Genomic DNA, 18,391 nt, shown 5'->3' with positions numbered 1-18,391 from the left:
GAGAAATAAATCATAAAATCATTTACAAATAACGACTTCTTCCCTATGTCCGACGGAGATGCCTGCCATGTTGTAAGGCACTAACCAGCACTCACAAGTGTTTAGTATATTCGCTGTTCGCTTCTGTGGACAGCAACCTTATAAACAGATGGGCACCATTGTTGGTGGACAACAAAGCTATGTGTTGAGGTTATTCTTGAGTGCACCAGCTGATAAGCTACTTAATTTAACAAATCCACCTCCAGCGCCGCATGTTGGTCACCTTGTTCAGTACACTGTTTCGTTTCTGATTGTGCACGTCATAAAATAACATAAGCAAATGTGGAAATCTTATGAATTCTGAAAGATGTTAACGCCTCCTCCCGTAAATTATTTTATCACATTCATCGAGGATGTTTTCATCTCAGCTAATACGATTTATTACTGTATTACGTCTATAATAATATTTCATGTTCAGCTGAATCATTACTTTCGCTCCTCATGTATTGGTATATTTATTGTTTCATTAAGTACAGACTAATAGGCAAAGAGCATCTGAAATGCGCAATGGAAGAATTTCTTCGCAGAAATTAATTTCCTACATTTGGTTTGTCTCGGACATTAATTTACAATTTAGTACAAAACGTATTTGTATAGTGTGATCCTAAGAATCAGTAACGCCGCTCAGAAAATAGCGTGTCACTCAGAAAAGGACTATCTGAAAGTTACGCCACACATATATATGTGTGTGTGTGTGTGTGTGTGTGTGTGTGTGTGTGTGTGTGTGTGTGTGTGTGTGTGTGTGTGTGTGTGTGGGGGGGGGGGGGGGGGGCGGGGGAGGGGGGGGTAACTATGTTGATAGACATATTTTCCTGGGAGAAAAATGTGAACTCTTGGTAGCTGTCATACAAAGAAAACTCATTATTACTTTTTTTAAGTATATTTTATTACTATTTTGTGCTTGATACATCAGGCGCAGCTGTGATCAAAGAAAAGTGTAATGACATTCTTATTAATTGCTTGGCTACCAATTTGCCGCCAAAATATGTGTTCAACTGGAGTGGTGCATTCTTGATAATTCCTGAAACAAGTTCATTAAATGATGTTTTAGAGAGAATTTCTTCTCTATATAGCCTTCAGCTTCAATATTACCTAAATAAGTATTTACAAAATACATAAATTAATATTCATGGTGTGTTCCTAGGTATACAGCCGAGTTGTTGTTTGTATTACAAGGGAAAGAACAGCTGGTCTGTATATCCAAAATCACACCATTGATCCGTCACACGCGGATAATCTGCGATATCACATTACATGGGTTATGTTTACAGATATGATTTTCAAAATAATTATTTTTGCTTTATCTAATCTTATCTTATATGTTTCAGTGGAAGGCATATGTGTTTTACGCTGCTTGCATCTTGGGTCTGACAAAATCGTAAAAAAGATGTTATACTGTTTACTATGACAAATGTACTTAAGCATGGACTGTCTCTGTGACGTTACATTATTACTAACATATACTTCCCTACATGATATTTTCTTCAAAGATACGTACACACTGCTATATTTACCACACTTAAGGTAAAGCTATTTGTGGAACAGGTTTTCTTTGATCAATTGCTTCTTTAGAAGATACAAAAGGTGGTCCATGAGTGCAACTCTAGTTTCTAAATGTCCTTATCTGAGGACAGAGTATGAGGTGGCCGCTGTTGCTCATGAAACGATCCAGGGAGCAAATAAAATAATTCCTTATGGACGAGTTGAGTCATGAACGTCTAGAAACTGTGATTCAACTTTACAGTTAAAGTGCGTATAAAATCAGCATCATTGAATAAGCTTCAAAGACAGTCTGGTTTAGATTTACTGTAATAGACAACTGTTCTGAGCATTGCACAACCTTCATCGTGCGTATTGGCTGCCCTTGTCGCTTACAGCGGCCTGTAGATTCCCAAAGTCAGTAGTCTACATGACCTTTAAGATCTCAAAATCGGGGAAACTGATTTTACTTCACTACAATTTCTGAAATGTATTATTAAACGTATTCATTAATCTACAAAATGTCAGTTTCGTTCTTTAAGCATGGTACACAATGTCAAGATTACCCAATCGATGTTACATATATAAAAAGAAAAACGTTTCAGACAAAGAAAAGGTACAATTTAAGAAATTCAAAGCAGATAACTGTGGAATATTTCCTCGTTTGAAATTTGCGATTGTTCCCACTTTTCAGCAGGTTACTCTGAATGTGAAGTACACAAACCGATTCGACCTTCAAGTTTGTTTAAAATGCTCGTATCCTGAAGAACATTTTGAAGTACGTTTGTTAGTATATTACGTATGGGACACCATGAATTTGTATCATGAAAAGTTTAGAGCAGGAAATGTTTCGAAAAAGTGTTAGGGACACGTGCTACATTTTACTCCACAGTTTGCCGCTACATCACAGTGTCAACCCTCTTAAAAGTGTTTATACGCCACTGTAGAAATCTTACACAGTTAATAGTCAAGGGTAACTTGAAAAGTTTGTTTCGCTATAGGCAGCAAGACGTCTTGCAACTGAAATGAAACGATTTCCTGGCAAATATTGCTTTGAATAATGCTTATTCATTATGGATATTTTAGAACCGTGACTGTATATTGAATGTAAATAAGTTATACAGAACAGCAACCAGTCACTTTTTTGAATAATTATGTTTTATTCTATGAACCGGTTTTAGAACCTTTTTAGGTTCATCTTCTGATGGTTTCAGGAAGTTATATCATTATTGCTAGCATAATACTGGGTGCTGGCTCTATGACAAAAGATGAAACACACTTTAATGTATCGCCATGACTATAACTCATCTGTCGATATGGCCTATACTGTCGCAGTAAGTAACATAATTTACATCAATATCGACAGATGAGCTGTAGTCATGGCGATACATTAAAGTGTTTTCCATCTTTTTGTCATAGAGCCCGCACCTAGCATTATGCTAGCCATAATGATGTAACTTCCTGAAACCATCTGAAGATGAACCTAAAAAGGTTCGAAAACCGGTTCATAGAATGAAACATAATTATTCAAAAAAGTGACTGGTTGCTGTTCTGTATAACTTATTTACATTGTTTTGAATGTTCTGATGATTACCAATATAACATATTATCATCAGTTTGGTCTTTGTATGGTGTTACATCGTTAGCTGCAGCACATACAAGGCAGACTTAATGGGCTGACCACAGCCCTAATCTTACATTACACCTGCAAATGTACAAGTACTGCAAGAAAGTATCAATACTTTTACATGGAGATTATTAATTATAACAACGTGTTCGTTGTGACCAGTAACACTAACAGTCGTCAAAATTACACTGTGCTGTATGAAAACGGTTAAACTGAATATATTGATATTACGAAAAAACATACGTTATAAATATTAACCAACTACCTTAAACCCGTCACAGCATGGAATTAACAACAGAGAAGAAAGATAGTACGACTTGAATCTTAAGTATGTAAAAGCATATTTTTATTCCTGATTGGTTACAATGAAAGAAAGAACAAATAGATTTTAGTTACCTCAGTCATGATGCACTTAACGATAGCGTATGCCCTTTCACAAAGGTCGACCTCACCTGAAACATGAATGTACTAACTAATGAAGTTTCCTTATTATTTGAAAGGAAAAATATTTATGAATCTATAGACACATATATCACAAACACCTAAAACTTGTTCGCTGGATAGTAATAATCGTAGACTGATGAGTTTAGTGATTCGTCCTGAGGTACAGCATTTGTTCTTGAGAAAATCTTTATATTCACATAATGGCTGCAAAGAATTTAAAAACTGGTGTTGTTGGTTAGAAACAGTCGCCGGTTTTCTCTGAATTCGTTTATTAACTATCATGACTCATTTCTGGTTTAACGCATGTGACGAAACTCAAAAATTTTTCCAGAAACCCTAAATTCGTATAAAAGGCAGTTCTAAACGAACAACATTCAAGAACAATCCGGATATTTATACAGAAATAAATACCGTTTTAGGTACAAACACATGAGACTCTGACTTTGTCATTACATACTGTCACTACCAATGTGTATAAACAGATAGCACCATTAGTCGCACGCTCAATCCTAACTGTAAAATAGCAGACAAGCAATGGCCAGCACCATCGTGTGGGTCGGGAGGAAGATTCGGCCACGCTAGGCGATGTAACAGTATCAAAGCACGTTTGAACAGCGCACCACAGATTCGTGGCCACGTAAATATTACATTTAAAAGTTTAAGAGGGAGTTGACGAAAGTGCGTGTCAGTATACACAATATTTAAAAATATCTTGCCTACAAATGGGCAAAGATCGTATCTTCCTTATAAAAATTCAAGTAGTATCATAAAGCCAGCGAAAAAAATTATTTAGAAGGCTTTTTGTTTGTATGAACATATAAAATTGTCAAGATATAGACAAAAGAAAACTGTTACAATCGTAATTGGCTATGTAAGTTAACATAAAAACACTTTTTCATTTTTATTACAAAACAAAAGTTTTTAATTTTTATAGGAAATTTTCTTTCCTGTAAAATTTCTAACATAACATCTGTTACTTTTGTATGTTGACAATGAGTACTCAGATGATGAGTTAAATCCGAAAAGCGTCATGATGGTTAATAAGCAATTTCAGTGAAAACCAGCTACTGTTTTAAGCAACCACACAGTGTTTTTAAATTCTTTCAAACAAATGAAACAACAAGTTTCATTATATTCATAATCGTTACGTACCTCTACAAGAACTTTCAATCTGATTTAGATTTTATATTCACATTCGCTAGGAAAGAAATTGTCACACACAAGTAAGGTGCCACATTTTTAGGATTGGAAGCACGCTATGTGAGTAGTACAGTATTCTCGATTTCGAAGATATTACCACACCCAGAAGCGTTGAAAAGTGACAGTTTAGTGGCTCCAAAACAAGACGATAGGGAGATAAGGAAAGGCAAGCTACGTAGGACGATGCAATATACAGATAGCAGACCTCAAACACAATGCATTCCTCAGTAACACTTGTACTGCAGAACATTGTGGCACAGTTTTGTATCCATCACAGTACTTTCACCATACTTTACCAGTGTATGAGCTGCATTTTACTTTAAATGGTGGTGATAAATTGATGAACCAATCGTGTTTCAGTGTTACTTATAAAATAAGACAAATTTACATGAAAGCTTCCATATATGATTCTCTCGTGTCGTCTGCTTTAAATCAATGAGTGTATGGAGCAAACAAAGCTCTTAACAGTTCCACTGCATTTAATAGCGGAGAAAGAAATTGCTAACCGGAATTTGTAACGAAACGTTTCAGGTACTGATTTTTAGACAGAGGAGAAGGAATAGTGAAACGGGAGGGTATGGCATGTGAGTCGCCGATTATGGTTAATTTCTATAAGGACGCTCTATATTGAAAATAAAGAGACACATGTTTCGTCCTTTTGCTAGACACATCTTAGTTTTTGAAAAAAAAAAAAACAGAGGTTAAAGTTGATGACTGATTTCTAGTGCTATACATCGAAAGAGGGTCAAAAACCAAACATTTTCGTTAATACAAATGGGATCCAAAGTTAATAATGTTTAACGTTTTTGTGTTTTCGTGCTGTAGCTTGGATAACCGTCAATCAGTGTCTCTCATAGCTCTGTCGATGGTCGAGCGGTCAAAGCGTTAGACTTCCAAGCCGGCAGCCCATATTCGATTCGCGCTTGTGACATTATTTTCCATGCGATATTTTTTCAGTGTGTCGGATAATATTCTCGTAATCGGAATATTTTTCCTTGCCTTTTTCTGAAGTAAAACATCGGGAGGTGTGACTAATAATCAAATAAGTATATCTCATAACGTAGTGAGATATTTTGTCCGTGATGTATACTACAACAATTCATCTAAACTACTGTATATTATTGTGTAAGCCTAACTGATAGTCTGTTCGTGAATGTTCTCGCATGTAGTGGGGTGAAACTTATCATACAAACAGGCGAAACATAAATATTCCTCTTGTCATACGAGTACATTAACGAAATCACATCGCATTGACATGTTTTCTGATACATTGTTCGTGAAAAACATATCTGATTCACGTTGGTAAAAATCGATTTGATGCGTACCCAACGTACAGAAGCTTATCCTGAAAGACAGGCGTGAACAACCGGTTATGGAGCACCGCTTGAATTTTGATAGCATTCGCCCTGTCTTGTAATTATCTGCTCTGCTATGATGTCACACGACTTTGAAGTAGAGCGATGAAATTCTTTACTTGTCAGAAAAAGTAAGCGTCACACGGTTGACAAAGAAAGGTACATGTTTGGGGTATCAGTTTCACTGAACAGGTCGGTTGAGCATCATCACCTCCTTAAGCCTTATATAGCGCCTCATGTATCATGATGAGGGTTAAGTGTCAATACATTGTATACATTTAAATGATTACTAATCATACCTCCAGATTTTTGCTAAAAATAATTAAATAAAAAATAAATAAAACAAATAAAACGAAATAACATTCTGATAATGGGAATACCGTTATCAAAAATCCGATGAAAATATCGAATGAAAGAAAGCCACTCAGAAGAATCGAATGTGGACTATCAGTTTGGTAGTCTAATGGCTTGACCGTTCGACCGCCGATTTCGCTCTGCTAAACGCACACTGAATGAGGTTACCCAAGTTACAGCATGAAAACGCAAAAACGCTAACAACTCGAACGTAATTTACGCTGGATCCCATATTAATAAAAAATGTTTGTTTGTAGATACTCTTTCGACGTATAACACTGAAAACACGATTTTACGTCATAAACTTTGACCTAGATATTTTTCAACATCTAGGATATGTGTACGAAAAATTTTCAGTTTGGAATATCCTTGAAAAAACATGGTTAGAATCGGTGAGCACAGTGTCAGGCCCCTCCCTTGAGAGAAATCATTCCCGGCAAAACCACGATCCCATCGGAATACCATATTAACTGCTCCAGATGATTCTCGAAGTGAGAATCCACAAACATATGTTGCCCCGTTTCCAAAAAATCTGAACTAGATAGGTGTTGCATTGCAAAATCACTGTTTTGTTTGCTCATATGACCTGAAATAACTGTGACTAATGATTTTTTCCTTGCTGTTTCACCCCGTCGCAGACTACATGTGGCTGGGATTTAAAATACACAGAAGGAGCGTTAACATAAACAAATGGTTTCAAAATACAGATAGCTCGTTATGACTCTTTCAAAAGACAATAAAACAAGTTTTACTAATTTATAAAAGTAACTGTTGATTTTTGTTGAGCTCATGTTGTTGGTGATGGCAGTGGGTGATGAGAACTACTAGGGAGTAAGGATGGAAACGAAATATGGCAATGCAATATGTGAAATAGGTTTAGTATTTGGTGACATATTGTGAATTTATTATTAGAATTTGTTTTGTAATTGACGCCTAATCAAAACTGCGCAATAAGAGAGAAAAGGACTGAATAGGATAACTGGCCTTACGTGAAGATGACAGTGGTAGTCGGTTGAATCTCAAAGATATGACAGGTGTCATGGTCATGTAAGGGAAGCTGGCTATAGTCTGGCTGGGCGGGAGTAGACATGTAGAGATTGTACTGTATAAACATGAAAGAGTGTGTTGGCGCAAAGCGAGAGACCAAGTGGATTGGAGAGTAAGGAGAAAATGGTAGATTGGTTGGTGCCAGCTTTGTGGGAATCGCAAAAAAAAAGCAGGTAATCGGGTATGCCAGTGTAGGTGAGAAGAGGCATTTTATAAGTTGCTAAACGATTTTTGCAGGGAATGTAAACGCGTGCAAGGCGGTTAAAGATTTAGTAATGGAATTCTGGGACTAGCAGACATGCTGACGAGGGATATAATCGCCTAGTCCGGTGACTTTGTACTTAAGATGTTGTGGATTTCCTGTCCGATGGCTGATAGGTGGAATTATGGATAAATGAAATCATTTCCACGCACTTTAAATGAAGTGAATCTAAAGCATCTACTTAGAGGTAGCTACACGTCTTCATAAAGAGATTTCGAAAGCAGCTGCAGTAATTACGTTCTACAAAATACACTCCTGGAAATTGAAATAAGAACACCGTGAATTCATTGTCCCAGGAAGGGGAAACTTTATTGACACATTCCTGGGGTCAGATACATCACATGATCACACTGACAGAACCACAGGCACATAGACACAGGCAACAGAGCACGCACAATGTCGGCACTAGCACAGTGTATATCCACCTTTCGCCGCAATGCAGGCTGCTGTTCTCCCATGGAGACGATCGTAGAGGTGCTGGATGTAGTCCTGTGGAACGGCTTGCCATGCCATTTCCACCTGGCGCCTCAGTTGGACCAGCGTTCGTGCTGGACGTGCAGACCGCGTGAGACGACGCTTCATCCAGTCCCAAACATGCTCAATGGGGGACAGATCCGGAGATCTTGCTGGCCAGGGTAGTTGACTTACACCTTCTAGAGCACGTTGGGTGGCACGGGATACATGCGGACGTGCATTGTCCTGTTGGAACAGCAAGTTCCCTTGCCGGAATGGTAGAACGATGGGTTCGATGACGGTTTGGATGTACCGTGCACTATTCAGTGTCCCCTCGACGATCACCAGAGGTGTACGGCCAGTGTAGGAGATCGCTCCCCACACCATGATGCCGGGTGTTGGCCCTGTGTGCCTCGGTCGCATGCAGTCCTGATTGTGGCGCTCACCTGCACGGCTCCAAACACGCATACGACCATCATTGGCACCAAGGCAGAAGCGACTCTCACCGCTGAAGACGACACGTCTCCATTCGTCCCTCCATTCACGCCTGTCGCGACACCACTGGAGGCGGGGCTGCACGATGTTGGGGCGTAAGCGGAAGACGGCCTAACGGTGTGCGGGACCGTAGCCAGCTTCATGGAGATGGTTGCGAATGGTCCTCGCCGATACCCCAGGAGCAACAGTGTCCCTAATTTGCTGGGAAGTGGCGGTGCGGTCCCCTACGGCACTGCGTAGGATCCTACGGTCTTGGCGTGCATCCGTGCGTCGCTGCGGTCCGGTCCCAGGTCGACGGGCACGTGCACCTTCCGCCGACCACTGGCGACAACATCGATGTACTGTGGAGAGCTCACGCCCCACGTGTTGAGTAATTCGGCGGTACATCCACCCGGCCTCCCGCATGTCCACTATACGCCCTCGCTCAAAGTCCGTCAACTGCACATACGGTTCACGTCCACGCTGTCACGGCATGCTACCAGTGTTAAAGACAGCGATGGAGCTCCGTATGTCACGGCAAACTGGCTGACACTGACGGCGGCGGTGCACAAATGCTGCGCAGCTAGCGCCATTCGACGGCCAACACCGCGGTTCCTGGTGTGTCCGCTGTGCAGTGCATGTGATCATTGCTTGTACAGCCCTCTCGCAGTGTCCGGAGCAAGTATGGTGGGTCTGACACACCGGTGTCAATGTGTTCTTTTTTCCATTTCCAGGAGTGTAGCAACGATTAAGTCTTCTAATTTGATAGCTAGCACTGCTAAAAATAAGGTAATAATAACTAAGTGAAGCACAATTTGTCGTGCTGTTTTACACTTTTAATTACTAAACTTTAGTTTTCTGTAGCAAGTTGTCAGAAATGGCCGTCTTCTACAAACGAACCCTAAATCTTTTTTTTTTTTTTTTTTTTTTTTTTTTTTTGAGTTAACGATTGTTTTGGAACATATCAGCTTACGTCCATCTTGGTGATGTCAACCTGTTATCTTTACGCTCGAGTGAGTCCGACAACACATGAGTAGCACCAGTACTGTCACATACATTCGTAATCATAATCTTAACTGCTGTCATCAGTAACTTAGCAGCCGTCAGATAATAATTACTGTCATTCCACCCATGCAGTAGAGTTGAATCAGTTACAGTTTCGTCAACTCTTGCATCAAGAAGCAGCACTGTTAACTTACTCCTCTGTGCGACACAGGTGTAAGTTGTCTCGTTGAGATGTGCGAGACTGGGTCCGTTGGGGAAGCCCTGAAGTACCATTTTCAGGAGATCTTTATCGAAAGCTCCGTCTGCATGCATCTGTAACATCGAGAAATATTGTTACTCGTTTCTCTGCAAAATATTGACAGTAAGTTCGCAAAAAAATGTAAGCCTGTTAACACTACTGTATTACGCATTACAAAAACAGTCCACTATCCTGAAAGTCCAAAGCGTGATACAAACTTGTACCTGACTAATTTTTAATGTTGTGTAGAACCAGATAAATAAAATTAATGCACATTATCGTTTGCTGCGATATTACAGTTTTCACTGATCATAAGACAGCACGTAATGATCTGAAAGGCAAGACAGACAAGTTAAGACAGACAGGGGTAAGTTCTTATTTGTAGCTATTACCCACAGCTGCACTTGCTGTTCAGTAGTATTGTTATGTTGAGTGACGGTGAGTAATTTAACTACTGTCCGTCAATAACATCGGCTTCCCTCACGTGTCTGTCTGTTTGGGCTTGTGATGGGCTCTCTGCTTTCTCCCTCCAAAGCTGTGCCAATGCGCGATTCGTTGACATGCGAGGCGTCGCTGCGGACCAGTGCGTACTGGCGTGTGGCTTTCGTCGCCAGGAGCATGCGTCTATGGATCGTGCTATTGAAGTAGCATCATTATACCATGTGCTTATTATGCAACAAATAGTGTACAAGTATGGATTAAACACACAGAAGATTGGGCAAACACTGTATTCAACACTTTGAATCATATCACGTGATGAAGATCAAAAGCAAAGAATGAATACTTTTTTCGAATAGTAAATATGTTTCCCCTGATTCACGTAATGGTCTTCAAATCAATAAGTATCTTGTCCTCCACACTTTATAAAGTAGCCTATATTCTTCCTAAGGACTCAAGCTGCCTCCATACCAAAACCATCGAAATCTGTTCAGTGAGCTAGTCGTGAAAATGTAAGGCATCTATAATATTACTATGGATAATACATTAAATTACGATATCGTTATCCTGTGATCCGATTTTTATGAAATAAAATCTATACGGTGATCAAAGCTATGCTCAAGTTACCTGTGAAACCCCCATGAAAATTCTCCTAGTTGTTTTGTCGATTAGCGTGTCCAAACAGAGAAACAGACACGACAGTTCTAGATAAAACCGTAATCACCATACCTCTTTATATCATGATCCCATTTTTGATGAAATCAAGCTTACACGATGAACGAAGCTATGTTCAAGGTATCTGCGAAATCCCAAGAAAATCCGTCTAGTAGAGAAGAATGTTGAGAAAGATAAGACAGTTTTGCATATTTGTTATTAGTACAAGTAAAGACAGAAGATAGATATTGGTACATTACTTATTATACTACTGTAAATATGTCTCTATTACGTATCGGTGACTTTTAACACAGTTTTTCAGATCCGAACAGTACGCATGTGGCTGCCATGGGCCACAAGAAAACCTTATAATGCAAAACTAAAGATAAACGTTACACGAATTAAGGAATGAAGAGCTGCAGGATTTGCTAACCGCATCGGGAGACTGTATACATACAGCAACGTTTTTCAATGGAATATTGCTCTCTAATAGGCTACGATGACGTAACTCCAAATTAACAGAATTGTCTACTTCTGTTGCTGACAGATGTGAAAATTACCTAGCCATAAGTTTAATAAATCCTGGTTGCAAAATACTGACACGATTCCTTACAGAAGAAGAGGAAAAACGGTAGAAGCTCACTTCGTGGAAAATGACTGTGGATTTCGGAGAAACGCAGGAACACGCCAGACAATACTGCTCCTACGACTTATTTAAGGAGATAGGTTAAGGAAAGAGAAACCTACATTTATAGCATTTGTAGACTTGCAAAAAGTTTGACATTGTTGACTAGAATGTTCTCTATGATACACTACTGGAAATGGAAAGAAGAACACATTGACACCGGTGTGTCAGACTCACCATACTTGCTCCGGACACTGCGAGAGGGCTGTACAAGCAATGATCACACGCACGGCACAGCGGACACACCAGGAACCGCGGTGTTGGCCGTCGAATGGCGCTAGCTGCGCAGCATTTGTATACCGCCGCCGTCAGTGTCAGCCAGTTTGCCGTGGCATACGGAGCTCCATCGCTGTCTTTAACACTGGTAGCATGGCGCGACAGCGTAGACGTGAACCCTATGTGCAGTTGACGGACTTTGAGCGAGGCCGTATAGTGGGCATGCGGGAGGCCGGGTGGACGTACCGCCGAATTGCTCAACACGTGGGGCGTGAGGTCTCCACAGTACATCGATGCTGTCGCCAGTGGTCAGCGGAAGGTGCACGTGCCCGTCGACCTGGGACCGGACCGCAGCGACGCACGGATGCACGCCAAGACCGTAGGATCCCACGCAGATCCGTAGGGGACCGCACCGCCACTTCCCAGCAAATTAGGGACACTGTTGCTCCTGGGGTATCGGCGAGGACCATTGGCAACCGTCTCCATGAAGCCGGGCTACGGTCCCGCATACCGTTACGCCGTCTTCCGCTCACGCCCCAACATCGTGCAGCCTGCCTCCAGTGGTGTCGCGACAGGCGTGAATGGAGGGACGAATGGAGACGTGTCGTCTTCAGCGATGAGAGTCGCTTCTGCCTTGGTGCCAATGATGGTCGTATGCGTGTTTGGCGCCGTGCAGGTGAGCGCCACAATCTGGACTGCATACGACCGAGGCACACAGGGCCAACACCCGGCATCATGGTGTGGGGAGCGATCTCCTACACTGACCGTACACCTCTGGTGATCGTCGAGGGGACACTGAATAGTGCACGGTACATCCAAACCGTCATCGAACCCATCGTTCTACCATTCCTAGACCGGCAAGGGAACTTGCTGTTCCAACAGGACAATGCACGTCCGCATGTATCCCGTGCCACCAAACGTGCTCTAGAAGGTGTAAGTCAACTACCCTGGCCAGCAAGATCTCCGGATCTGTCCCCCATTGAGCATGTTTGGGACTGGATGAAGCGTCGTCTCACGCGGTCTGCACGTCCAGCACGAACGCTGGTCCAACTGAGGCGCCAGGTGGAAATGGAATGGCAAGCCGTTCCACAGGACTACATCCAGCATCTCTACGATCGTCTCCATGGGAGAATAGCAGCCTGTATTGCTGCGAAAGATGGATATACACTGTACTAATGCCGACATTGTGCATGCTCTGTTGCCTGTGTCTATGTGCCTGTGGTTCTGTCAGTGTGATCATGTGATGTATCTGACCCCAGGAATGTGTCAATAAGGTTTCCCCTTCCTGGGACAATGAATTCACGGTGTTCTTATTTCAATTTCCAGGAGTGTATTATTAAGGTAACAGGAGTAAAAGACAGGGAGCGAAACGCTACTTCCAACTTGTACAAAAAACCGGACGGCAGTCTTAAGAGTTTAGGCCACGAAAGAGAAGCAGTAACTGAGAAGGGAATGAGACAGGGTTGTTATCTATGGCCAATGTCATTCAATTAGACATTGAACAATCGTTAAAGGAAACCACAGAAAAATTTGAAATAGGAAATACGGTCCAAGGAGAAGAAATAAAAACTTTGTGTGGTGTCACCGCCAGACACCACACTTGCTAAGTGGTAGCCTTTAAATCGGCCGCGGTCCGCTAGTATACGTCGGACTCGCGTGTCGCCACTATCAATGATTGCAGACCGAGCACCGCCACCCTGCAGGTCTAGAGAGACTTCCTAGCACTCGCCCCAGTTGTACAGCCGACTTTGCTAGCGATGGTTCACTGACTTCTACGCTCTCATTTGCTTTCAGCTACGTTATTTGCTACGACCTAGCAAGGCGCCATTATCAGTACTATTGATATAGTAAACCATGTATCGTCAAGAGCGACGTCCGTCATTAATGGATTAAAGTTAAGTATTCCACCAGCTACGTCCGTTGTTTCTAAATTCTAATTTCCTTGTCCTGTTTCAGACCACACGCCAGTTTGCGTGAGCTAAATCGCTTGCCTTTCGGCCTCCTCTAGTAACACAACCACAACACTTTGAGGTTTGCCGATGACATTGTAATTCTGTCAGAGACAGAAAAGGACTTGGGAGAGTAGGAATAGACAGTGTCTTGAAAGGCAGGTATCAGATGAACATCAACAAAAGCAAAATAAGGATAATGGAATGTAGTCGGATTAAATCAGGTGATGACGAAGGAATTAAATTAAATTAAGATTGGATTGGATTGCTTGGGGGAAAAGACCAAACAGCGAGGTCATCGGTCTGATCGGATTAAGGAAGGACGGGGAAGGAAGTCGGCCGTGCCCTTTCAAAGGAACCATCCCGGCATTTGCCTGGAGCGATTTAGGGAAATCACGGAAAACCAAAATAAGGATGGCCGGACGCGGGAATGAACCGTCATCCTCCCGAATGCGAGTCCAGTGTGCTAACCACTAATTAAATTAAGAAAAGAGTAAGTTAAGGTAATAGATAGGTTTTGCTATTTATGCAGCAAAGTAACTGATTACGGCGGAAGTTGAGGATATAAAACGTAGACTGCCGACAGCAAGAAAAGCATTTCTGAAAAAGATAAATTTATTAGCATCAAATAGAGACTTAAGTGTTGAGCAGTCTTTTCTGAAGGTGTATGTCTGGAGAGCAACCACGTACAGAAGTGAAACATGGACGAGAAACAAGAAGAGAAAGGACGCTTTTGAAGTGTGGTGCTGCAGAAGAATGCTGAAGATCATGTGGGTAGATAATGTAACTAATGAGGAGATACTGAATAAAACTGCGGAGAAAAGAAGTTTGTGGCACAAAGACTAAAAGATAGAACACATTCTGTGTTGACAGTGCAACAGTACATATTCAGAGACATCAAGGGATCACCAGTTTAGTATATTGGAGAGAAATGTGCGTGTGTGTGTGGTGGGGAGGGCAGGAGAAGGACGAGGGTGGGGGGGGGGGGGGGAGAGTAAAATCGTGGAGGGAGACCAAAAGATAAATGCAGTTAATAGATTGAGAAAGACGTAGGTAGCAGTAGCTATTCGGAGATCAAAAGCTTTGGACAAGATAGAGTAGCATGGAGAGCTGCATCTAACCAGTCTCGGACTAAAGACCGCAACAGCAATTACTATTTCTGTTCCTGACTGCTGACTGAACTCCAGCGAGTATAGTGGCTACCGTTGTTGCTTCTGTTGTAAATAGCAATATCCAGCTTATTGTAATCGTTATTTATAGTAAATACGTCTGCAAGGAACACTCTAAATTCACGTCACTGAATGTGAGGCTGTTGAAAGCCACAATTATTTTGCACTGAAACTGTCTTATATTGAGAGAAATTCCCTGTAGAGATGTTCCATGTGTACTTACCGCTCCTGTTCTATCCAGTAAGCAGTAGAACCAACACTGAAACAGAAATATTTTTGTCTATTAACGAAACAGTCATGGAGGTGATACACGAAAGTTAATGTTTATCAGGATGAGGGCAATAATTTGGGGAGACGATATCATACACTCTTTACAGTAATAGTTCTTACCTATGTTTTAAGTAAGAAATGAATTAAAAAATGAAGTAAGGACACTTAGCAATGAGTGAACCGACTGATGATGATTTAACCTATAACATTCAGGTTGGCGCTGACAGTTTCATTCTCCTTCAACATTCAAGATATATCAGTAGTTGGGAGATCTGCTGTAAGCCGTCAAGTTAAACTGGTTTTTAATTTCGATCAGTTTTTATCTCCCTGACTATGTTTCTAATCTGTTGGATTAAAACGATAAAGTTATAGAGCGGTATCTAAACTGCTAAAAAAACCCAAAAGATTGGTGCCTCTGGTTCGGGTCCTGAAAGAGAAAATACCGTTTTGTATTACCGTCTCGTCGACTTTGAAGTCTTTAGAGACGTGTCACAAACTCATCTCAAATTGATGCCGGGGGGGTGGGGGGAGGTATTGACCTAGTTCTTCTCAAAAGATCCGTTCCGACAAACACAGTTATTATAAATAAAAACTACGGGAAACCTAAATTTGTGTGGGAAGACAGGGATTTGAACCATGTCCTTTCTGAATGCTAGTCCAACGCCTTATCACTGCGACATCCTCCTTAGTGGTTCTATCACTGCGTGAATCGGTGTTTAAGGCTTTTACCGCTTCAGCTCCGCCATTTCTTTTGCACAATGATTACAACACAGAATACCTACTGATATAACAGTGGCTTTTGGAAGCTAAGGTATTAATTGCCAGAACATATATTTAAAAGTAATTTGGCATTCGTATGTATTTTTAAAATTACTCTGTTACTGCGCTCTCATTTTCAAAGCAACTGGTAATACTAACATCATTTTAATTAGTGTTAGCCTAATGGCTTGATATCCCGGTTATTATAGTACCAATATTTAGGCAACTAGAATCACGTACATTTCTGTGTATTAGTAACTAAAAGACTAATGAGCAAATAAAATGTAGAATTTCCCACCAAGGTTTGGATTGCAATATTTCTCGCAACAATGGGGAGCAGAATTTGACTATGAACAATTTTAACCGGCTCAGACACCCTTGTGGTCGTTCCAGTGCCAGGCTACAAAAGTGGAGTTAGCCTCTAGATATTTCAAGGGAAATGAGTAAAACGCGAAACCTACTAACGAAGAAGAAAAACTCTAATCTGAAGTTCCTTCGACGACGAACTCGTTAGCGACAGAACACAACTGCTCACATGCGCAGGTTGGAAAAGGAAATCTTTTGTGTCCTACTGAAAGAAACCAACTCGTAATGTTAATCGATTTAGCGATACCACGGAAAATCTAAATTTGTATAGCTGGAAGGGGGGATTTGAAACTTGTTTCTTCAAAATGCGAGTCAAATAACTTAACCACAGAGCCACATGGGTCGGATACGAAATAAAAGTTAATACTGGTGATGAATTGACGAACAAGTCAGTAGGTTTGTAGCTGCTCGAATTGTTTGCTTCCACAAATCTTATTACGTATAGACTCGAAAGAAACGAGACTAGGTAACCGTTGTTTATCCTAGATTTGTTTGTATGTATCATACACATTTACGAACACTACAGTTCCATCAAGTATTTGCTGCTATATCCGAAACATTATATGAATCTCTACAACTTGCCTTTTGCTGGTATTTGCTCTCATCTATCACGTGACCATCACTGAGAAGATTATCCCAGCATCCTGGAAAACATAAGACGTATTAATAAATTTCGATCCTTTCACTAAAATTTCTAGAAAAGCCAACACATTTATTTCCTTCACAAAAACCTTCCTTTCTTTCTACAGTCATTCGTGTAATTTACTGACAGGTTCAAAGATTTAACTTCATTTTCTTTACTAAATTTTACAATAATCTTCAATTAAATCATACAAAAAAATTTCTTTGTGTTTTCCAAGTCTGGCAACATAGATTATCATTTATTTGCAACACACGTATTGTACCAATTAATAAAATAGTCGAGATCGCGAAAATCACTTATTTAAAAATGATGACTGTTTTCGGCCTTTATGTTGCCCATCTTCAGACCTAACGCACCACATGGATGCAGCCGGCGTTGCACGAAACAGTTGCATGAACTCACAGCAGCTGTTAGCAGCAGAATGCGACTGTGACTAGACGCAACTGTTCCGTGAGCATATGGTGCGTTAGACCTGAAGATGGCCAACATAAAAGTCGAAACTGTGCACCATTTTTAAATAAATGATTACTGCGATCTCTGCTGTTTTATTCATTGATAATTTGTAATAGATCTGTCAAATCTCCAAAACATGTTACTTAAAATTATAAGCGTTGTAACTGTTGCCTTTACAACCAGAGAAAGGTAGGTGGCATCTATGAACAACAAACAAGAGCAGCCATACATTAAGGATCTCCTCGTCCCTGTGAGCTACAGATACGTCTGCCCAACACCGCACAGTATTCTGCGTCCTTCCATAATCGACAAGTATCTGTGTGAATGCTGTAATTGGTCAATCTTGTTTTCGTGGTCCCTACGTAGGCAATACGCTGGCGGCTGTAGTATATTGCTACAGTCTTTCCCAAACATTGATTCTTTACACTTTGTAAATAGGGTTTAGCACAATAGTTGGCGTCTATTTTCAAATGTCCGCAAATTTACCTTTTTAAGCATTTCCGTGACGCTTCCCCGTAAATAAAACGAACCTGTTACCGTTCCTGCTGTCGTTCTTCCCTCTACCCTATTAGTAACATATGTATCCCACGCAGTTGTAAAGCATTCCAAAATAGTTTCCTTTGCAGATTAGTAGCATTTTCGCAGTATCCTACCAATGAACTGAAGTTTGATATCTGTTGAACCTACAATCATCCATCTCCACATGTTGTTAGACTTAAATATTCGTGACAGCTAACTACTTCAATTGAAGACTGGGTGTTGTGTGATGTACTTAGGTTAGTTAGGTTTAGGTAGTTCTAAGTTCTAGGGGA

The 18,391-nt window shown here is 40.8% G+C and overlaps 1 protein-coding gene across 1 annotated transcript in view; it reads right to left on the bottom strand.

Moving 5' to 3' along the window:
- Nucleotides 1-897: 897 nt before the first annotated feature.
- The window catches only part of LOC126284596 (uncharacterized), a 33,007-nt gene continuing 15,513 nt past the window's right edge, over nt 898-18,391 (bottom strand). Inside the window, exons 3-7 of the mRNA XM_049983640.1 lie at nt 17,066-17,127; nt 15,312-15,347; nt 9,934-10,051; nt 3,542-3,597; nt 898-1,060 (exon numbers count right to left, since the gene is read on the bottom strand). Of these exons, the coding sequence (XP_049839597.1) occupies nt 1,031-1,060; nt 3,542-3,597; nt 9,934-10,051; nt 15,312-15,347; nt 17,066-17,127 (302 nt within the window). The 3' untranslated portion in view covers nt 898-1,030. The remainder of the gene's footprint in view (nt 1,061-3,541; nt 3,598-9,933; nt 10,052-15,311; nt 15,348-17,065; nt 17,128-18,391) is intronic.

Source organism: Schistocerca gregaria, chromosome 8 (assembly GCF_023897955.1).
Source record: "Schistocerca gregaria isolate iqSchGreg1 chromosome 8, iqSchGreg1.2, whole genome shotgun sequence".
NCBI classification, from domain to species: Eukaryota; Metazoa; Arthropoda; class Insecta; order Orthoptera; family Acrididae; genus Schistocerca; species Schistocerca gregaria.
This window is presented reverse-complemented; position numbering and strand designations above follow the sequence as displayed.